Raw genomic sequence first — 22801 nt, 5'->3', positions numbered from 1 at the left:
TGAAGTACACTGCTGAGGGGAGCAGCTGGTGGGTCAGGAGAGGTCTGCCACACCTTGTGGGTCACCTCCAGGGTGGAGGATCGAACTTGCACTGAAGCAGCTGCCTTCTAGCTTGCAGTGCTGCGTCCTAACCCTTTGTGCCACCAGGGAGGGCCCTATTTTCATTTTTTAACCTTTGTTGTCCAGTGGTAGCAGCTAATTTAATTGTTAAGAAATAGAAATCTTGCTGGATCTACTTTATTATTTTAATTTTGTTAATCATAATTGTGTTTTGTATCTAGTACTTTTATTTTGTAATGTATTCTGCATTCATAATCCCATTTGAGCTCACATTTTGTCCTTAAAGTATATAAGATAGAGATCCTATCCATTTGGTAATTGAAAAAGATAGGCACAGAGGTTCCTGGCAAGCTAGTGGAGGCACTGGACATAAAATCCTTGTTTAGGGTTCCTAGTCAAGTTGGAACAATAAATCCACTTGTTTGCAGTAACCACTGTGCTAAAGTTCTTAAAAGTACCTTGTTAAAGGGACTGTTTCCCTCCTTCCTTAGTTTTGTATACATGGTTGACTTAGCAAATCCCTTCCTTCCTACACAAAGTAAAGTACAAAGGTTTCTTCTGAACTTTGTACCTGTGGCATTCACAAGGTGTTCCAGAAGTTGACTTATATATTTTATATACTTGATTCATTTGCATACGATTGGTGGCAAACTTTTTAGTGGTGAAGACTGTAAGATTGATGTCTTCCTGAAGGCAAAGAAAGGGAACAGGTGATTGAATTACAATTGACAAGCATTTTTCTTTGAGGTTCCCAGATTTTCTTTCCTTCCTCTCTTTTTTAATTATCTTGTTCCTCTGTTACTTCTCCCTCCTCCTTCAGTGAAAGTTGTATATATGAAAATAATTTCTTTTTTTACATACAAGATCTGGATGTAGATCAGAAGTATAGGGGGCGGGGATGTGAGAGGATTCATCAGAGACAGAGAGGGGAGCAGAACAGGCGGATCTACTGAAATACACTGCTGATGGAAGCAGCAGGCAAGACATGTGCTGTGCCATATGTGGGTTGGCTCCATTGCTGGGGATTGAATTCAGGCCTTAGCAATGATAATGCTGAGATTTAACACGTAGGCCACTAGTGAAGCACTGAAAATAATTTTTAAAATGCATTAAAACAAGATTTTATATCCATGGAAGTATATAAAATACATGTAGTATTCAGTATAAAATTTGAAAAAAAAAGATTTATTCATGCATGCATGCAAGAAGTGGGGTACAGGCCAGGGGTGTGGGGGTGAGACAGAGTGGGGAGCAGAATAGGCATATTGACTGAAATACACTGCCTAGGATTGCAGTGGGTCAGAGGTCTGCCAAGCTATGTGTGTCAGCTCCCTGGCCGAGGATGGAACTTTGTGCTGTAGTGGCTGTGGATAGCTTGACAGTGCTGTGCTTTAATCCATTGTGTCAACAGGGAAGGCCCTCAGTATAAATTTTGAATAGATATAAAGGGCTATAATATAAAAATTTGAGCTTAAAGTGTTGTAGTGTTCGAGATTTACAAAGGCTATACTATAAAATGTTTCTTTTCCCTCATCTCAGACTCCCAGCTGTCGGCTTCCACTCTCTAGTGACAGATGGTGTCAACAGTCTTGTATTCTAGAGACCTTATGGTCTTAGTTGAAGCCCAAAGGCAGACCTCTAAAGGTACCTTTCAACTGTTACTGATTGAGTAGACACAACATTTCTTTGCTGAAATTAAAAATCTTAAAATTAGTGGTTTCTTCATTCCTATTGCCTGCAACTATAGGCACTTGTGATGAGCAGAAAATAATGTAAATGCTTTTGGCACTTAAGAATTTTGGCATCTCTCCATCTGTATGGCAGGTGAACAGTCTGCGTGTGGCTGACCCCGTGGAGGCTTTGCTGCAGCTTCAGGACTGTAGCGTCTTCCTCAAGGTCATCGACAGCATGTGAGTATGCACCACATCCGCTTTCAGCCTCTAACATCAAGTTATGGTGGTGTGGAGACCACGTTTGCTCCCTTTCCTTGGTGACAGCTGTAACCAGAAAATAGACAGGACTAGAATGTCATAAGGCAGTGTGAAGCCCAGCAAGAACTTTATCCTCTAGTCACTGTGTGTGTCTGTGGGAAAGGTTTTACTCTTGTTCCATCTTAAGACTTCCCCACTCTTGTCCACAAGATCCTTCAAGTCTCTACACTTCTATGTATGCCAAGAACATGCTCTGGAGGTTCTTTGTTCTCTTGTCTCAGTGGTAGTCTTCTACAAACCTCTTTCTGTATTTCTTCCATACCCATGAGCCTCCTTTGCAAGTCCAGAGGGATAGGGACTTAAGCAGTGCAGAAATCTCACCAATAACTTGTTAGCACTGTACAGCACCGCCACACCCTCTATGCCTCTAGGATTTCTGGGGTTTCCACCTTCCTCGTTGACTTGCTTAGTGGGGTCCATTAGCTTTTGATAAGCTTGTTGTCATGTAGCCAGGACTCTAGTTCGACTTCCCTGATTTATTATGTCTTTAGCACATTTCCTTTGAATTTGCGTGCTTATCTGTGAAATCAGTAGAGTAGGGCCTCCTTTAATGTCTTACCCAGCAACAAGGGACCAAACTGTGATCCCTTTACTTTATTAAACTCATACTGTTCATCCTTTTTCCTGTGTCATCAACTTTTAGGAATTATGAAGAGCAGAACTTATACCTCACATCTTGGTCTTGGTCTTCTCTGTTCTGTGGGCACAGTTAGGCCATCTGTAACAAAGAATTCATAACAGTGATGGAGAGCTAGACTCCCTTCTTTTTTTTTTTTTTAAAGATTTTATTTATGCGTACAGAAGTGGAGTATAGGCTAGAGGTGCAGGGGCAGTGAGAGAATTCACCAGAAACAGAGTGAGGAGCAGAACAGGCAGATCAACAAAGTACACTGCTGAGGGGAGCAGCTGGTGAGACAGGAGAGGTCTGCTGTGCCATGTGGATCACCTCCAGGGCAGGGATCAAACTCGCACTGAAATGGCACACGGCTTGACTTAGCTTTCCACTCAACCCACTGCACCACCAGCTAGGGCCTCTTCTTTTTTTTTTTTTTTTTTTTCCAAGATTTATTTTATGCAGGCCCTCCCTGGTGGCACAGCAGTCACTGCAGCACAAGTTTGATCCCCAGCCGAGGAGGTGACCTACATGGTGCGGCAGGCCTCCTGACCTGTCTACTGCTTCCCTCAAGAATGTATTTCAGTAGATATACCTATTCTGCTCTCCACTCTGTCTGGTGAATCTTCTCACCCCCTGTACCTCTGGCCTGTACCCTAGTTCTCACATACATAAATAAATAAATTTAAAAAAAATTTTATTTATGCAAAATACACTGCTGAGGCGGGTAGTGGGCAGGTCTGGAGAGGTCTGCTGTGCAATGCTGCAGTGGCTGCAGATAGCTTCATAGTGCTGTGCTTTAAACCACTGTACCATCGAGGAGGGCTGCCCTAGACTTTTTTTTTTTTTTAAGATTTATTTACTTATGCATACAGAGCTGGAGTACAGGCCAGAGGTGTGCATGGGCAGTGAGAGGATTCATCAGACAGAGTGGGGAGCAGAACAGGCCGACTGACGAAGTACACTGCTGAGGGGAGCAGCAGGCGGGTCAGGAGAGGTCTGCCTCGCCATGTGTGTCACCGCCAGGAGGATGATTGAACTCATGCTGAAGTGGCTTTTTAGCTTCTTAGTGCTGTGCTTTAAACCACTGCGCCACCAGGGAGGGAGGGCCCGTCTACCTTCTTTTTAAACGAAAGGAAAGCACAGTAGACTGAGTCCTCAGGTCAAGGATAGAGTGAATTTTTGAGGTTATTTATTTTCACACATGGCAAGTGATAACTGGTATTAGAGATTTGGTATCTTGGAAGCATTTTGGCCACCCATTCTTAGGCAACTGATCTTAGACAGACAAAGCAGGTAGAATTGAGCTTGTCTAAAATAACAGGAACTTCATCTTGGGGTCCTTGACACCTAGCTTGGTGCCATACATTGGTTGTGTTTTGAATGAGTACAAGAGTGAATGAAAATGTTGTTGTTATCCATCAGCAAAGTCTAGACACTACCGTTTTCTCTTCAAATTACTCAGATAGAATATTTCAGTGTTGTTTTGAATTCTTCCCTTTCCTTGGCACTGTTGTTTTGAATTCTTCCCTTTCCTTGGCACTGATTGCTAATCAGTCGCCTTCTTCTTTTGAAGACCTCTTCCTCCAGGGCATTGCTGTACACGTTTGCAGAACCTTCCTTTAATTCTACCTTGTTGTGATGCTGCACAACCGATGGACCTCTTCATTGCCAGGCTCATCTCCCACCAGTAATGTTTCCTATTTTCTACCTCTACAGCAATCCATTTTTTTTTTTTTATCTTGCAGAATTTCCTAAACTCTGTAGCTTGTTAATTGCCTCATTATGGTGCTGCTTACATTTTCAGTTCTCTTCCTGTGGTTGCATATAAGTTATTTTTTATTTTTGTTTACAAGACTACTTTATAGATGGAGTTGTACGCCATCTATAAGTTAGCATTTTCCAACTCCTAATAAAAATCATTATTTTGCAGACTTTAATGAAGTGGTAGATCTGGGCAACCAGAATCAGTGACTGGTGAGACCACTAGGCTAACAACACCTAACCTGTTTAATTTTAGCATCAATAGAAGAGAGGTTGCCAGGTCAATACACCTAATGTTGAAATATACAGTAAGGTACAGGTACAGCATACTTTTTTTTTTTTTATCTTAACTAGATCAAAGAGCTTTTGCTTTTGAGGAGTAGAAGTCCTTGCCTAATGTAAGGTTGATAGATTTTTCTAGGGATAAAGATAAAAGTATATGTGTTCTGGGTTCAGGCATTATAGGTTTACAGCCTGGTGGAAATTTTCATAGGGAAGGGCAGCCATTTGAGTTGCTCATGACTGAGTTGTCCTAGGGTGTTGCGTGACCTGTGGACGTACAGAGGGGTGAGAAGAACAAAGCAGAGAGCCAGAGCATGTGCATCAGTTACTGGGAGGGGTTATTGAAATTCCAGGCAAACTCTGATCTCCTTCTCAGATCCAGGGCAATGCAGGCCAGATTCCTTTGGGAACATACATTCTTAGTGAATGTGTTGCATTTCTGATGAAGCTCTGTTGCTGACCCAAATCATACACCTGGGTCTCAGAGGAAGGCAGTGGAGGATGGCATTGTTGCTCACAGATAGAGTTGTGGGAATCAACAAAGCAGTTCCTTCACTGCTTGGCCTCTTCTCTCTGGGACAGTTTATAGGTGTCACCCCTCTGACAGGTTTCCCATTCTGTTCTTTGTATGTAAATAGCCTGAAACAAATAGACTATCTCATATCTTTGACATATCTGTGAGATTTGAATAGCAAAGTCTAGTGGAAGCATTTTGCTAGATAACTAAAGCCCTGATACTGATCTTTCTGACATTTACCTCTGCTCTTCCCAGTAGAAAGCATCTCTCAACTGTCAGCCCTTATATACTGAGCACTTACTATATTCTTAGCTTTTAACTCACACTGTTAAAGTGGTCAGTTTCAAATGATGCAGTTCTACCCACCAGTGCTGTAGGAATTCCTGGTAGGTGGGTGCAGATGTTACTAGCAGTGGTTCTGGATGGCATCCCGCGAGAGGTGAGACTTGACTGCAGCCCTAGAGGACAGACTGGATTCTTCTAGGCTGAGCTTTTTCCAGAGCATGTTCCCATGCAGCTTAATTTACCCTAGAATTTAATGGTAGAAAAAGAGATTTTGTGGTCAAATGGTTTTAGGAAATAATGGATGTTGGGTACTCTTCTTTGGAAAATATTGGCGTTGCTTTAACCCAGCATTTCTCATTTAGCTTGAGAACCCTCTTTATTTGTATCTAATGGAATACCCTTTGATAAAATTACTATTCTCTTTTAAAGATTTATTTGTTTTTTTATGCATACAGAAATGGGGTACAAACCAGAGATGCAGGATGGTGAGAGGCTTCATCAGAGACAGAGTGGGGAGCACAACAGGCAGATTGATGAAGTGCATTGCTGAGGGGAGCAGCAGGAGGGTCAGGAAAGGCTTGCCATGCCATGTGGGTCACCTCCAGGGTGGAGGATCGAACTTGCACTGAAGCAGCTGCTATAAATTATTGTTCTACAGTGAGGCAGGGAGTCACAACATTCCAGGTGTGGGTAAGGAAGCTGGCTCTTTTAGGAGTTGGAGGAGATTATCATCTCCTAAAGACTTTGTAGGAGTCCTAGTCACAGACCAGCTTCCCAGAATGCTGCCTGTGGGAGCTTCACTTGGAAGACTTTGTAATGACATGGGAGATAAGAGCTACCATCATGTCTTGGCTTGGGTGCTTGTACTTTGTAGGATGTCTGACATTGAATCTTCTAGGACCTGCTGTGCTCTCCAAAAAGTTGGCTGAAACTTAATGATTTGGGTTCTGAGGAACAAGAAACCCTTTAATCTGTATCTCCAGCCATAGCCTAGATAGAGAACTTGAGGTGCAGGTATTCACCTCCAGAAGTGAAAACGCAGCTAAAGGGAGCATGGAGCCAGATGCTTTAGCTGTGCTTGAGCGCTCCCCCTACAGCCCCCTGCTCCCCTCCCTCACCCCCCCTCTTCATTAGCACTCTTCACACTTTGCTTCCCATGTTAAACAAATACACGAAGTGACCCCCCCAACCCCCCCCCCCCCCGCTGTTTTTTACCCCATTCCCCACTCCTTCCCCATAAATTGTCTCTGGTATATAGCTGTTCATCATTATCATTATTTTCTCACCTGGTCCGTTATATTCCTGTTATGAGAGAAGCCATCTGGTATTTTTCATTTTCTCTCTGTCTTATCTCACTAAGCATGATCTTTTCCAGCTCCATCCATGTTGCTGCAAAAGACATGTGTTTATTTTTTTGGTTGCTGAGTAATATTCCATTGTGTATATATACCACATTTTTTAATCCAGTCATCTATTTTTGGGCGTTTGCCTACAGAGGTTTTTATATTCACAGATGGGATGGGAAAGTATAGTCTCTTACAGGGGGGAATCTCCTGCCTCAGGAGCCTATTTTTTACTCTTTACACAGTTCCATCTGACAAAGTGGTATCTTAGGATCTTCTTCCCTGCCTCAACTGTCTAAGTCTGGTTCCTTTTTAGAGTCAGTGTAGACCGAGCTTAAAGGAAGGGAAGGTGGTATGTAGCACAGTAATAAAGAGGGAAGGATTGCTAAGTATTCTAGTCCTAACACTTGTTCTTTTTCTAGCCATGGCACTGACGAGGGACAGCAAATCCTGCAGCGGCCCGCACCGGAGAGACTGGATTTTGTGTGTACTTTTCTGCAGAGTAAGCACCATATTTTTATCTCTCTGGGAAGGAGCTGTTGCATCAACTCCTAAGACTTGGGAGGCTAGTAGACACACACACTTCACGGATGTCTGAGGAGCAAAGGCCCAATGTTGCCTGCTCTGTACCACAGCAAGTAATATAGTTGGGCCAGCTTCTCTGAGCCTGGTGATGCCCTCTCCAGTTGGAGGGGCAGGAATTTGTCCCTTCATGTCCAGACCCCATCCCCAAGATTCAGGTAGAACCAATGGTTGTTACAGAGACATGTCACCTTGGGCTCTCTGCAAAGAGATGAACGATCCATGTTAACCTTCTTTTCCTTATAAGAAAATCATTTTGTCCGCAGATAACCTTGTTTTCTGTTAGTAGTAGTAGTATTTTAAAGATTTATTTATTTATGCATAGAACTGGGGTATAGGCCAGAGGTGGGGGGAGGTGGGGGTGATTCACCTGAGACAGAGTGGGGAGCAGAACAGGCAAATCTACTGAAATACAGTGCTGAGGGGAGCAGCAGGAGAGATCGGAGAGGTCAACTGCACCATATGTGAGTCATCTCCCTGGCCAGGGATCGAACTCAGGCTGTAGTGGTGATAGCAGTGAGACTTAACTCCTAGGCCACAAGGGAGGCCCCCAGAGAACTTTGAATTAATTCATTGGGAGATAAATGTAGGGACAGAGGCAGATTCAAGTTGAGATAATGTGTGACCTTTCTGGACGAAGGTTCCCTGTCTATGAAATGGAGATATATTTTTTTTTCAGGTTCATAGTCACATGCAGAGCTTCTAGCATAGTGCTGTCAGTTCCCCTTCTTCTTACAGCTGTGGAGACAGAATCTTCATCTTTGGCATGGGAACTGCCACTCCACCTCAAGAAAAGCATAGGTGATAACAGAGTAGAGTAGACAAAGTCAGATGTTATTGTGTCCAGACCCTCTGGCAGCATAAAAACCAGGTGTCCTCAGTCCTCCTTGTTCAACTCAGCTTCCTCTGCAGCCTCATTTGGATCAAGAGTGTAGAAAGACCTGTACTCTCTGGGCTCCTTCGTGGTACTGAGCAGGAGGTGCTGTGCAGGTGGAGAGCACTATGCCATGCCCTAGAGCTGTTATTCCCCCTAGCCTACTTTCTTCTTGAGCTACTCCTGCAACCCTTGCACTGGCCTTGGATAGAGCTAACTTCAAATGTAAAAGTATGTCAGGGAAGAGAAGACATTAAGAGCCCTGAGATCTCCTAATCTTAGAGACACATGATTCTGCTCCTCTGACTCTCTGGTGTTTTGATGAACTCAGGGAAGGTTCCCAAGAAGTTTACTCTGTTTTCTACATTGTTGTCAATATAGAAAACCGAAAACATCCCTCTGCTCCGGAACGCCTGGTGTCAGTGCAGAAGGTGATGGAAGGGTCAGAGCTGGAACTAGCCAAGGTACCTTTGAAATACCAGACTGGTGAAGGGGGGAGGGTGGCATCGGAGGGACGTGCAGGACCCTTTCTTAGTCCAAGAAGTGGTGAACATTTTTAAGCCTTAAGAAGATCAAGGCAGCCACCCGGTTAAGACTGATTCAGCCCAAGAATCTAGAACTCCATACTGTATGAAAGCGAGATTTAGATAACACCATTATTGTGGACCTTGGTGGGGACTTGGCAAGCATTGGGCTTTACCCAGTTGTTACATTTTTGTTTAAGCTGAGTCTACTTCCTTATACCTCTTGTGTTTCTGGATGTGGCTTAGAGAAGGTGCCTTAAACTTCATATCCAGGATTCCATGAGTCAGGAATCTCTCTCCTAGTTTTTTGAACAGGGAGCATTGAGTCCTCAACTGTATCCTGGTGCTATTAAGGGCAATGACCTGGGGCTGCTGAATCTTGGAAGCTTTAGAAGAAAGTCCAGCATAGCTCAGTACCCCCAAAACTCAGTACCCCCAAAACTCAGTACCCCCAGAAAGCACTGCAAAGAGAGATAGCCCTACTTTCTAGTCACTACTGCCTCCATTTGGCTTCTAGATGACCATGTTGCTTTTATACCACTCCACCATGAGCTCCAAAAGCCCCAGAGACTGGGAACAGTTCGAATATAAGATTCAGGTAAGTCTTTGTGCCTCCACATAGTGGGTCTAGACTATACTTCACCTCACCCCATTTGCTTTTCTTTAAATAGCATATTTTAAAAAAAGATTTATGCATACAGAACTGGGGTACAGGTCAGAGGTGCAGGGGAAGTGAGAGGATTCACCAGAGACAGAGTGGGGAGCAGAACAGATAGATAGATTGCCAAATACACTGCTGAGGGGCGCAGCCAATAAGACAGGAGAGGTCTACACTGCACCATGTGGCTCACCTCCCTGGCCAGGGATTGAACTCTTGTTGAAGTGGCTGCGGCTAGCTTCATAGTGCTGTGCTTTATCCTGTTGCGCCATCAGGGAGGGTCTGCATGTTTTGTTTTTTGAAAAAGATGTTACATAGTAATTACAGCCATTCATTATAGAAAGTCTAGAAAATATTGGAAAAGTACAAAGAAGGAAATAATAGTTGCTAATAATTTCATTCCTGTAGATAACTGTTAAAGGTTACACTTCAAGTCTTTTTTCACATGCATATATTTTATTGTAACTGTCTTGTGTATGAATAATACATAGGAATTGTATTCTCTTCATACATGCTTTCCTGCATGGGTGTGTATGTTTATAGGCTGTCACTCCCTTTAGTAGACAGGATTAGTGAGGCAGTGTGTCTTTGTCCACCATGACAGTTTATCTACCTTCCCATCCTCTACGTGGTCCCTGAGTGAAGAAAGGCTGGTGCCTGCTTCATTGTTGGGAAGTTGACCCGGTTTCAGGGAGCTACATGTCACAGCCCCTGGTGTTGGCTCTGCTTCCTGCATGAGCACCTGTCTTACTTCCCAGAGCAGAGCAGCTGGGATATGCCATTGTGGGCAATGCCAGTCACTGGTGGGGCAGTATCTGGAGTGTGAGGAGTGTTGGCACATCCCATTTCATGCTTATTCTTGGCTCTCTCTGGGGTTGGTTTGTGGTGGCATTGCTGGGGACAGAGTGGGTGTGGCTTCTTTTTTCAACTTTTTTGGTGCTCCCACTAGTCCTAGATCTGCTAGACAAAGAAACTCTAAAGGAATAAGCAGCTACAGTAGAGTTAACTCGGTAAGTCCGATCAACTCTGTAGCATTGGAATTCAGATGAGGCAGGGAAGACTTTAAGCTGAGCTGGTGGATTTAGCTATGAGTAAACCCCAGATGTTTTCACTCAGAGAACAGTGGTGAGGGTCACCTGGAAGAGGCCCACATAGTTCTATAGAAAGCTTTCTGACTGCATTTGCTTGTGGTCACAAGTGAGGTCAGTTAAAAACACTTGTTTGATCCCAGGTGCATCTTTAGGAGAGGAGAAGGGCAAGGGACATGTGGAGTGAACACATCTCAAGTTGAACACATCTCTTCTGGCTGGAAGAGGAAGAATGGGCTCCTGCAGGCTCCTGGGGCAGGCAGTTCCCAGGTGATTCAGAACTCCCTGCCACGCCTTTGTAATGGTTTCTCTCTCTGTGACCCAGGCTGAGTTAGCTGTCATTCTCAAGTTTGTGCTGGACCACGAGGATGGGCTAAACCTGAATGAGGACCTAGAGAACTTCTTACAGAAAGGTAACTAGGGGGCCACTACTGAGGAACTGAGGATCCCTCCTGTCTGAGCTGGGTTTGCTAGGATCCTGCTAGGAATGATGGTGAGGGTTTTTGTTTTTTCCCCAACAAAAGGTATAGTTGGCGCTCAGGAATAGTGTGTGGTAGAGTAGGCAAATTTCTGAGCCCTGTAGCTATCATCCTAGTTCCTGCAGAGAGAGTTCCTCTTGCTGTCTAGCAGCAGCTAAGCAGAATATTTAGAAGTGATTGTGTCTGCTACTAGGTTGTCCTTGATCCCTCTCCATACATACTTACCCCCCACCCCCCCACAATCACCACCCTAAGCTTTAAAGATAGGAGTACAGTCTTAAAAACATGGTTTTACCATCTGAAACCTGTATGTTTTATGAGGTAAGGCAGATAATGAAGTATGATAAGGAGTAAGTGCTAGAACAGAGAGATGCTGAATCTGTCAGATTTCTAGCTGCCTGGAAGAACAATGGAAAGAGCCCTGTCATGTAGGGAGTCTAGTGATAAGAATGTAAGACCTAGGTCTAGGCATGTTCTCTTCTAGCTGCACACAGTTTGATGTTCCTCATGTTCGGGTTCCTCATGAGCCCTTCAGATGGAAGTGTTGGAATGTAAGTCTAGAAGGCAGGCAAAGACTCTGGCCCAGGCGATGGGTTTGGATGACCTTCAAAACCAGGAGCACTGTGGACAGAGCAAATAGGCCCAGTCAGACTGTAGAGTTTACAGGGTGGTTGAAGGAGGGAGGAGTGGATTAAGGAGACTAAAGAGAGGTATTTAATGGGAGGAGAATCATGAGGAAGCCGCCATGGGAAATAAAGGGACAAGGTTTTGTTGCCAGTGCAAGATTTAGAACAGAGGAGTTCAGAAAGGAGGCCAGAGGCTCTGACCTGAGAAGTCAGGGGCTGAACAGGATTTTGCTCAGGGCACCTGAGCTGCCTCTGCAGTGTTGGCTTACGGGAAAAGCATGAGCACCTTGTCACCTGTAAACATGGAGGGCACTCTCCCTTCACTGTGTTCTTGGAACTCTGACAGTCTGTGGAAATGGCAGCCTTTGTTTGATTGGGCTCAGGGATGCTTTCCTGGAGATAACCAGACCCCAGGTTTCAGGCTCTGCCTGTGACTCCCTCTGTAGACTACATGTAAGTGTCTGTAGATTTGCTTCCCTCAGCCAAGTTTTCAGATTGCATAAAAATACAAACCCACTCACTCTCTTACTACCCACTTTGTGATTGGTTTGTCTGCTGCTTCTCCCTAGCTCCTGTCCCTTCCACCTGTTCCAGCATCTTCTCTGAAGAGTTCTCCCCGCCCAGCCACCAGGCCAAGAGAGAGGTTCACTTCCTTGAGCTACAGAAGGTTGCCTCCTCTTCCAGTGGGAACAAGTATGTGCTGGGAATATTGTCCTTCGATGGGCGTCTCCACTCAGCCTTCAAATCCCTATAATTCTAGAGGCTGAGCTGTTCACCAGCCCCTCTTACTTCATCAGAGACTGACAAGCTCTCTCCCCTAACCCAGTACTAATTGGGGGAATTGGTTGGAATCAGCCTTGGGCAGAATGCTTTTTCAAGACAGTTCTCTGCTTATGGAATTTCTTTCTTCCTTGGAGACTGAAGATCCTTCTCTTAGTACAGTTCTGCAGAGGCAAGGGAAATGCGTCTCCTTTGGGTGGGTATGGGAGGGAAGCAAAGAAATTGGCTAGGAGAAGGAAAGGTCTCACAAATTCTGTCATGAGGTATGAAGTAGCATGGCCAACAGAACCAGGTGTTTGGGCCTCCCAGTAAGTCACGCAAGCCCTGTTTACAACCTGAAAACCACCCCAACCTCCCCACTGTTGGTCACTTCAGCCCTCACATCTTGGGCTGTGATCATGGTATTTGGACCATTTCTTTCAGCTTCCTCTCAGGTTCTCCTGCCTCACCCATGGGTGACATTCTGCAGACCCCACAATTTCAAATGAGACGGCTGAAGAAGCAGCTTGCAGATGAGAGAAATAACAGGGATGAGTTGGAGCAGGAGTTGGCTGAGAATCGCAAACTCCTCACTGAGAAGGGTAGGTGTTGATGCCCTGGAAGGTGTTTGTGTTTTGGGATTTCTGTCCATTGAAGAGCTGGACTCATCTGAGGAGTGGCCCCTTTACCTCCCATGTGTCCCTGCTGTGAACCCTGGAATTTAGAGCTCAGTTCTGGGCCTGTCAGACTAACCTAGAAGCTGGTTCTGCCCTTGCCACTGTCCTCCCTTTCGATTGACTGCCTCCCCTCTCTCCCCCTCCCCTGTTCTTGCTGACTGCCCTTCTCTTCCCTCCTCCGGGCAGATGCACAGATAGCTTTGATGCAGCAGCGCATTGACCGCCTGGCTCTGCTAAATGAGAAGCAGACCACCAGCCCACCGGAATCCAGGGAGCTTGAGGAGCTCCAGAGCAAGAATGAGAGGTAGTTTACTCTGCTTTCTTCTCACCTCCCTATTTTCTGCCTCCCCCTAACCCCCAGCCTCACCTAACTTCCTGGTGAACTTGTCTCCTTCCCTCCCTCAAAGCCTTACTGTGCGACTCCATGAGACTCTGAAGCAGTGCCAGGACCTGAAAACAGAGAAGGGCCAGATGGATCGCAAAATCAGCCAACTTTCTGAAGAAAATGGGGACCTTTCCTTTAAGGTGAGTAGTGTTTGGGGTCAGATCCCCCACATAGAGACTCCTGGGGCATGAGTTGGTATGGAAGAGCCTCCTAACAAGAGAGCTGAGAAGAAGGACCTGTTTCAGTCTCTAGAGACCTTCATCTACCACTTGGGACCCCGCCAGGGAATGAGTTACCGTCCTAAGTTTTGATTTATAGTATTGAGTTAGAGATGTGATTAGTTGCATTTGGTTTGAGGAGGGCTAGAAGGAAAACCCTAGGGTCAGCAAGCAGGCAGGCAGTGGTGATACCAGTTTTTTGACTCTGGGTGATGGGATTCCCACTTCTGCCTCAGCTGCGGGAGTTTGCCAGTCACCTGCAGCAACTACAGGGTGCACTGAATGAATTGACCGAGGAGCACAGCAAGGCCACTCAGGAATGGATGGAGAAACAGGCCCGGCTAGAGAAGGAGCTGGGCACAGCCCTGCAGGACAAGGTAATTAACCCTTTGCTGTGGGAGTCAGGTCACAATCTTGACCTCATGTTCGAAGTCGAATTCTGTTTACCAGTCCTTTCTCTGGGGCTTTAGTGAATTAGGCTGACTTTTCTTCAAGATTTAATAGTGTGCTTTAATAGAAAGATTGTCAGTTTACATGCAGTACACCTTTAGGTCTGTCTTTGCTATTTACAGGGTGAGTATGTTGGACAAGTTACTTCTTTAAGCACATGTTCCCTCAAATGGGAAAAATAGCAAGTCACTTTTTCACTAGTTCTTGTAAGATAATGCATATAAAGAACTTAACACATTATGTGATACAAACTAAATGAATTTGTTGTTGTTATTATTACTGTTATTACAATCCCAACTCTGCCATTTACTAGTCATGTAGCCCTGGGATAATGCACTTAATGAACTTCTCAGCATCAGAATCTTGCTCTCTAAAAGAGAGACAGTAAGTAATAGCTACCTTCCAGATTGTTTAGGGGAATAGAGCTCTAAGAGGTGTTCAGCATAGTGCCCGGCCCACTGCAGCCGCTAAGTGAGCAGTGAGAAGTGAGAACAGAAACTAGTCACTGTAGGTGTTGCTGGGAATGCCCAGATAGGCATGGAATATTTTTTAAGCTGGTGGGTGTCTTTTAGATAATCTTGGAGTCAAGACATGTGTGAGGAAGGGTGTACAGTAAGAAAATTTGAAGCAAACTGAGCAGATTTGGAGAAGCAGTTCACCTGACTCAGTTCAGCCCTGGAACGAGGCTAGAAAATCAGGTGCCTCGCGGTCCCCAGAACCTGATTTCTGAGAGCTTTTCCTAGTGGGCAAAGGAGAGCTCGATAATAAGGTCCCATATTTTATTGGTGTTCTTGAGGGCCTGTGTGCCTGCTCCACATCTATTCACGTGGGGTTCTTGATTATTCTCAGAAATGCCTTGAAGAGAAAAATGAAATCCTTCAGGGGAAACTTTCACAACTGGAAGAACATTTGGCCCAGCTGCAGGAGAACCCAACCCGGGAGAAGGGCGAGGTGCTGGGTGACGTACTGCAGGTAGGATGCACAGGAGCAGCAGAGTGACCTGTGCAGGGCTGGTGTGGACCTGGTTGGCATGTTCAGATACCTGGCCACCCCCACTTCTGTGGTGACCGAGTTTTCATGCTGATTCCCTTTTGTCTCTTTGTCACCAGCTGGAAACCCTGAAGCAAGAGGCAGCCACTCTTGCTGCAAACAACACCCAGCTCCAAGCCAAGGTGGAGGCACTGGAGACTGAACGGGGCCAGCAGGAAGCCAAGCTGCTTGCTGAGCGGAGCCACTATGAAGAAGAAAAGCAGCAGCTGGCTGGCCTCATTTCTCAGCTGCAGGTCTCCCTGGACAACCTCAAACAATCCAACGAGGAGCTGGAACAAGCCTCCCAGGCTCAGAGGACCCAACTTGCTGCCCAAGTGACCACCTTGACCGCTGAACTCACCACCCTTAATGCCACACTCCAGCAGCAGGATCAAGAACTGGCTAGCCTGAAACAGCAGGCCAAAAAGGAGCAGGCCCAGCTAACACAGACCCTCCAACAGCAAGAACAAGCCGCCCAGGACCTTCGCCACCAGATGGAGCAGCTGAGCAATAGCCTGAGGCAGAAGGAGCAGCTGTTGGAGGAGGCCGCCAAGGTGCAAGAGGCAACTAGGCGAGACCACACCCAGCAGCTGGCTGCTGCTACTGCAGAACGGGAAACCTCTTTAAGGGAGAGGGATTCAGCCCTCCAGCAGCTGGAGGCATTGGAGAAGGAGAAGGCTGCCAAGCTAGAGCTTTTGCAACAGCAACTTCAGGCTGCTAATGAAGCTCGGGACAGTGCCCAGACCTCAGTCAAACAGGCCCAAAAGGAGAAGGCAGAGCTGAGCCAAAAGGTGGAGGAATTCCGTGCCCAAGTGGAGGCTACCGGCCAGGAGCAGCGTGAGACTCAGGCCCAGGTGGCAGAGCTGAAGGCCCAACTGAGGTCTGAACAGCAAAAAGCCACTGAGAAGGAAAGGATGACTCAGGAGAAGGGCCAGCTGCAGGAGCAGGTCCGGGCCCTCGAGGAGTCCTTGAAGCTTACCCAGGGCAGCCTGGAAGAGGAGAAGCGCAGAGCTGCAGATGCCCTGGAGCAGCAGCAGCGTTGTATCTCCAAGCTGGAGGCAGAGACCCGGAACTTGGTGGAGCAGCATAAGCAGGAACGGAAGGAACTGGAAGAAGAGAAGGATGGCCGCAAGGGGCTGGAGACCCGATTACAGCAGCTTGAGGAGGCCCATCAGGCTGAGACAGAAGCCCTGAGACAGGAGCTGGCAGAGGCTGTGGCCTCCCAGCGCAGGGCTGAGAGTGAATGTGAGCAGCTAGTCAAAGAGGCGGCTTCCTGGCGTGAGCGGTATGAGGATAACCAGCAAGAGGAAGCACGATATGGCGCCATGTTCCAGGAACAGATGATGGCTCTGAAGGAGGAATGTGAGAAAGCCCGCCAGGAACTCCAGGAGGCAAAGGAGAAGGTGGCTGGGATAGAGGCCCACAGTGAGCTCCAAATAGGTCGGCAGCAGAGTGAGCTAGCTCAGCTGCACGCCAACCTGGCCAGAGCCCTCCAGCAGGTCCAGGAGAAGGAGGTCAGGGCCCAGAAGCTTGCAGATGACCTCTCCACTGTACAGGAGAAGATGGCTGCCACCAGCAAGGAGGTAGCCCACCTAGAGGCCTTGGTGCGCAGGGCAGGTGAGCAGCAAGAAACAACCTCCTGTGAGTTACGCAAGGAGCACCCAAGGGCAGGAGACCGAGAGTCAGAGTGGCTGGAAGAGCAGCGGGGACGCCCCTTCTGCAGCACCCAGGATGCTTTGCAGGCCATGGAGCGTGAGGCAGAGCAGATGTTCAGTGAGCTGGAGAGGCTACGTGCTGCGCTTATGGAGAGCCAAGGACAGCAGCAGGAGGAACGTGAACAGCAGGAGAGGGAGGTAGCAAGGCTGACCCAGGAGCGGGGCCGGGCCCAAGCTGATCTTGCCCTTGAGAAGGCTGCCAAGGCTGAGCTTGAGATGCGGCTGCAGAATGCCCTCAATGAGCAGCGTGTAGAGTTTGCTACCCTGCAAGAGGCACTGTCCCGTGCTCAGATGGAAAAGGAAGAGAAAGACCAGGAACTGTCCAAGTTGCGTGAGCATGAAGCTTCCCAGAAAATGGAGCTGGGGGAGCTTCAGCAAACTGTGGAGCAGTTGAAGACACAGCTTGCCAAGAAAGAGGAAGAGCGCCAGCAGTCTGGAGTGGCAGCCAGTAGAGATGTTTCTGGGTCAGGAGCCCAGTCTGAAACAACTGGAAAGACAGAGCAAAAAGGTGCTGAGCTGGAAGCCCTGCGGGCAGAAGTGAGCAAGCTGCAGCAGCAGTGTCGGGAGCATCAGCACAAGGCCTGCAGCCTGGAGCGCAGCCTAGAGTCTGAGCGCGCCTCCCACACTGAGCAGGCCAGGGCCTTGGAGTCATTGCGGGGCCAGTTAGAGGAGAAGGCCCAGGAGCTGGGACGTAGTCAGGACACTTTAGCTTCCACCCAAAGGGAACTGGCCACCCTCCGCACCAAGGCTCAAGACCTCAGCAAGGCTGAGGATGCCTGGAAGGCCCAGGTAGCCCGGGGCCAGCAAGAGGCTGAGAGAAAAAACAGTCTAATCAGTAGTTTGGAGGAGGAAGTGTCCATCCTCAACCGCCAGGTTCTGGAGAAGGAGGGTGAGAGCAAGGAATTGAAGAGGCTGGTTGTAGCCGAGTCAGAGAAGAGCCAGAAGCTGGAGGACAGGCTGCGCCTGCTCCAGGTTGAGACAGCCAGCAACAGTGCCAGAGCCGCTGAACGAAGCTCTGCTCTGCGGGAGGAGGTCCAGACCCTTCGGGAGGAGGCGGAGAAGCAGCGGGTGGCCTCAGAGAGCCTGCGACAAGAGCTGGCCTCCCAGGCAGAGCGAGCAGAGGAGCTGGGCCAAGAATTAAAGGCGTGGCAAGAGAAGTTCTTCCAGAAGGAACAGGCGCTGTCCGCACTGCAGCTCGAGCACACCAGCACACAGGCCCTGGTGAGTGAGCTGCTGCCGGTCAAACACCTGTGCCAGCAGCTGCAGGCTGAGCAGGCAGCTGCCGAGAAGCGCCACCGCGAGGAGCTGGAGCAAAGCAAGCAGGCAGCTGGTGGGCTGCGGGCCGAGCTGCTGCGAGCCCAGCGGGAACTCGGGGAGCTGGTGCCCTTGCGGCAGAAGGTGGCAGAGCAAGAGCGAGCAGCCCAGCAGCTGCGAGCGGAGAAGGCCAGCTACGCAGAGCAGCTGAGCATGCTGAAGAAGGCTCATGGCCTGCTGGCAGAGGAGAACCGGGGGTTGGGTGAGCGAGCAAACCTTGGCCGGCAGTTTTTAGAAGTGGAGCTGGACCAGGCTCGGGAGAAGTATGGCCAAGAGCTCGCAGCTGTCCGTGCTGACGCTGAAAACCGTCTGGCTGAGATGCAGCGGGAAGCACAGAGTACTGCCCGGGAGCTGGAGGTGATGGCTGCCAAGTACGAGGGTGCCAAGGTCAAGGTCCTGGAGGAGAGGCAGCGGTTCCAGGAAGAGCGGCAGAAACTAACTGGCCAGGTAAGGTGCCAGCTCAGTCACACACCCAGAGCTCAGACCTGAGGAGAGGCGTTGTCCCTCTCCCCTCCTGTGCTCCAGGGCCTCTGGCTCCCAGTGTTGGGGTGCCTTGTCTTTCCCACTGTGTGATTAGGAGGGCAGTAGTTTAAGTCTGGTGCCCCTTCACCAAGATATCCACAACCTCCCGTTCCCTAGCTCTGTCCCTAGAGTCAAGCCCTGAAGGCTGCCAGCCCATTCTGGAGGCAAACTGAGGGATACCTGCAGTGGGGGCCCCGCGAACTAGAATAAGCCAAATACATTTTTAAAATTTCTACACGTCTAGCTCCTTGGGGACCATGTCAAGAGCAGCAGTGCCTTTTTGACCCCCACGTCACCTGTCTTCAATGTTCCCCACCTCTATGCATAGGTGAGGCAACTAAAGGTATTTCAGGGAGCGCAGACTGAGCCGGCAGTGCCGGGGGCTCTAAGCAGTGAAGGTGGACCTGCAGCTTGCCTCCGCCAGCTCCCGTGGTGAATTGTTAGTGAAGAGGCCAGCGCCAAGCCACAAGCTCAGCACCAGACTGAGGTGTGCCATGTGCAGGGCCTTCCCTTGCACCTCATCCTACCCGCCCTGGCCAGCCTCTCCGGCCCTCTGCACTCTGTGTCATCTGCATGTCAGCGATGAAGGGTAGCGTGGGCTTCATTTGTTCCTTACCAGAACCAGTGACAGTCCTTGGGATTGTAAACTCTCCCAGTCTTGTTCCAAGTTTAGGGGCACTCAGAAGATAGGGCTTTGTGTGCTCAAGTCCCTTCCTTGACACACAAGCTGTGAAGGTGACACAGGCAGTTCTCACAGATTAGAGGGGCGTGAGAGCTCTGGATGCTGCCTCTGCATCACTGACCCTGTTCGAGCATGGTTTAGATAGCTACGTCTAGGAACAGAAAAACCAAGGTTGGGAGGAAAGTAAAGGTCTCTATCAGAAGGGGAGGCCTGGCGGCTGCCTTGTTGTCCCAGGATCTCCACTGTTCTAAAGGTCAAGATTGCTGTTGTTCAGTGGGAGCACCCGGTCCGCCTTTCCTTAGGCCTTCCTCTCCTACCCAACACCTCCTCGGCACCCAAGATGATGGGAGACAATCAAACTGAACGGCAGTTAGCAATGGAGGCCTTGGGCCTTGGGCTTGAGCTCCAGGGCCCTTGGGAGTATGCTTCATCTCCTCTTCCTCTCTGTAGAAGTGGGGTGGGCTTGGAGTGTGTATGTTCTCCTGCCCTTGTGCTCCAGCAGTGTGATCCCCCTGCTAACTACCACAGCCACACTAAAGCCCAGTGTGGTATTGGAAAGAGGTTTTGAGCGTATCTGGCCTTTTGCTTGGCAGTTTTGAAGAGAGTTAGCTGTTCACTGGGTGTGTTTACCGGAGTCAAAAATCAGTTCCCCTGTTCTCCACTGGGGAAGGTTAGGGCTGGGAATGGTGGCAGGAGTAGGGTGTCACCACCTCAGAGACAATTTTGCAGATTTTGGTGGCAGCAGGCCTCTCTTATTTTAGGGGCTGAGGGTTGCAGGCCCAGGTGGAGGGGAGCATGGGCAGGTGTTCCCAGCAGCACCTGTGTTGGGTCATACTCATGTCTGCCAACCAGCCTGGGCAGCCGGCTGTTTCCCAACTAGAATGAGGAGAAAGGACTCAGGTTTCTTCCTAGAAACACTGGGGGCTGGTCTGGGAAACCCCAGTTTGCCTGGAAAACCTAGTGAAGCCCTCCTGAATCTTCTTTTCCCTGCCTCAGGTGGAAGAACTGAGTAAGAAGCTTGCTGACCATGAGCAGACCTGCAAGGCCCAGCAACAAAAGCTGAAGGTGAGACAGTAAAGGGGAGATAGACCTCTGTCCGCAGCAGAGTATGGGTGTGGGCAGGAGGTGCTCTTGGCCTTTGGACCGCGGTGGATGTGGTGCGAGGAGGAGCCTTTGGAGAGCTGCTGCCTCAGAAGCACCTGCGTGTGCTTTTCAGGAAAGTCCAGGTGGCTCCCACCCATCCCTCTACAGTACTGGTCGACTAGTTCTTTGTGGTTCAACTTCAGTTAGTTATAATGAAATTTTTAATTCCTCGGTCACACTAGCCTTATTTTCCTGCTACTTGCAGTAATGGTTACAGCATCAAAGAGGCAGATTTAGAATATTTCCACCATGACAGGAAGTTCTGTTCGAAGACACTGATCTAACTGATCTAGATCGTCTCAAGGAATAAAAGCGTCAACATTTAATATTATAGTACAACTTAATATTGATGCTTTTAGTGATTTTACTTTCTCCAATTTAATATTTGCCTTTTTGTAGTTCTAGGCATCCATCACAGCTTTTAGTAAAGAATTGGGCGCTCATGACCTTGGGACTCACTAAAGACCTGTTTGGTTACAGGAGGTGGTGGGGATTTTGCTTCTCCAGCTCACTTCCTCTTTCCACATCAAGTCATGATAATGTGATAAACAGGCATTTATTGTTCTCCTTTTGGGTAGCCTCTGGTGGTGCTAGGAGATGCAGAAAAGTAAGGCCGGTGGTCCTGTCCAGTGTCTACAGTAAAGTGAGCACAAGCCGGCAATGCAGGTGGACAGTGAGCCAGGCACAGGCCCCACCCTCCATGGGGTCTGTGGCCCGGAGAGGGGCGGTGGCAGCATGAGTGGGAGACTTTGGAGTTAGGTAGACCAAGGTTCAACTCTTAACCTGCTGACTTAGTTACTATGATTTGGTCACTTTTCCTGAAATCTTTGAGCTCAGTTTTCTCTATCTGTGAAATGGAGACAAAGTTACTTTCCAATGGTTCTGACAGAGGATGTATTCATGTATCTTGGGACAGCTCACATGCTGTGTGCTGCTCTGTGCTCTGCAACTAGGTATTTCCAGAAGATGTTTCTTTCCCCTTGAGGCATGAAGGAGGGGGAGGAAGATGGGTGTACACTATGCATCTGGGGTGAAAATGAATTTGTACTTGGCCTCAAAGATACAGCGATCTGAAAAGGCATCTGCTGAAAGTTCCTGCAGAATATGGCCCTTAAGGGCATTCCCCAGTGGTGCAAAGGTTTAAAGCAGAGCAAGAAGCAGTTAGTGGCAGAAGCCACAGCTGGGCCCCTCAGCATGAGTTCCATCTCCAGCCAGGGAGGTAATTAATACACATGCAGCAAACCTCTCCTGCCTTGCCCACAGCTCCTCAGCCTGTTCCGCTCTGTCTCTGGTGAATGGCTATCACGGCTCCTACACCTTTGGCCTGTACCTCTTATGTATGCATAAATAAATCTTTAAAAAAAAAAAACAAAACATGGCCCTTAAAGGTTTGTGATGTTCTGGAAGTAGGCAGGGGAGAGTAAAAGGGTTTTTTTGTTTGTTTGTTTGTTTTAAACTTATTCTGGGAGAACAGAGGCCAGGGCAAGTTTGGGTGGAGTAGCCAAACCAGCCACCTTGATCAGGCTTTCTCATAATTTCCAGGCCCAGGGGGGTGAGAGCCAGCAAGAGGCCCAGAGGCTCCAGGCCCAGCTGAATGAGCTACAGACACAGCTGAGCCAAAAGGAACAGGCAGCTGAGCACTACAAACTACAGGTGAGCCCAGCCCCTACCTGCTCTGCCTCCCTCCTGCCTTTTAGCCCCCGTCCCACGTGCCTGCCCCTGTACGTGTAGATGGAGAAAGCCAAGACCCATTATGATGCCAAGAAGCAACAGAACCAAGAGCTGCAGGAACAGCTGCGAGGCCTGGAGCAGCTGCAGAAGGAAAACAAGGAGCTGCGGGCCGAAGCCGAGCGGCTGGGCCGTGAGCTACAGCAGGCTGGGCTGAAAACCAAGGAGGCTGAACAGAGCTGCCGCCACCTTACTGCCCAGGTGCGCAGCCTGGAGGCGCAGGTAAGTATCAGGTCACATCCCTCACCAGTCAGACCCTTTTGCCCTCCTCTCCTAGACCATCCTGCCTTAGACTCATCTTTGCTTTCCCCATCCCCTCTCCTTCCCAGGTTGCCCACGCTGACCAGCAGCTTCGAGACCTGGGCAAGTTCCAGGTGGCAACCGATGCCTTAAAGAGCCGGGAGCCCCAGGCAAAACCTCAGCTGGACTTGAGTATTGACAGCCTGGACCTGAGCTGTGAGGAGGGAACCCCCCTCACTATCACCAGGTCAGA

General features: G+C 48.5%; 1 protein-coding gene across 2 annotated transcripts in view; it reads left to right on the top strand.

Annotated features, from left to right (window-relative positions):
• The window catches only part of NUMA1 (nuclear mitotic apparatus protein 1), a 57878-nt gene that overhangs the window by 30366 nt on the left and 4711 nt on the right, over window positions 1-22801 (top strand). For both annotated transcript variants that reach the window (XM_012725368.1, XM_012725367.1), the window contains exons 3-18: window positions 1885-1970; window positions 7278-7357; window positions 8693-8775; window positions 9353-9433; window positions 10907-10994; window positions 12256-12379; window positions 12890-13047; window positions 13309-13426; window positions 13530-13647; window positions 13962-14102; window positions 15025-15147; window positions 15285-18680; window positions 20434-20502; window positions 22123-22233; window positions 22312-22530; window positions 22638-22795. In XM_012725368.1, the coding sequence (XP_012580822.1) occupies window positions 1885-1970; window positions 7278-7357; window positions 8693-8775; window positions 9353-9433; window positions 10907-10994; window positions 12256-12379; window positions 12890-13047; window positions 13309-13426; window positions 13530-13647; window positions 13962-14102; window positions 15025-15147; window positions 15285-18680; window positions 20434-20502; window positions 22123-22233; window positions 22312-22530; window positions 22638-22795 (5153 nt within the window). The remainder of the gene's footprint in view (window positions 1-1884; window positions 1971-7277; window positions 7358-8692; window positions 8776-9352; window positions 9434-10906; window positions 10995-12255; window positions 12380-12889; window positions 13048-13308; window positions 13427-13529; window positions 13648-13961; window positions 14103-15024; window positions 15148-15284; window positions 18681-20433; window positions 20503-22122; window positions 22234-22311; window positions 22531-22637; window positions 22796-22801) is intronic.

The sequence above is a fragment of the Condylura cristata genome, unplaced genomic scaffold, assembly GCF_000260355.1.
Source record: "Condylura cristata isolate star-nosed mole 26May11 unplaced genomic scaffold, ConCri1.0 scaffold00015, whole genome shotgun sequence".
In the NCBI taxonomy this organism is placed as follows: domain Eukaryota; kingdom Metazoa; phylum Chordata; class Mammalia; order Eulipotyphla; family Talpidae; genus Condylura; species Condylura cristata.
This window is presented reverse-complemented; position numbering and strand designations above follow the sequence as displayed.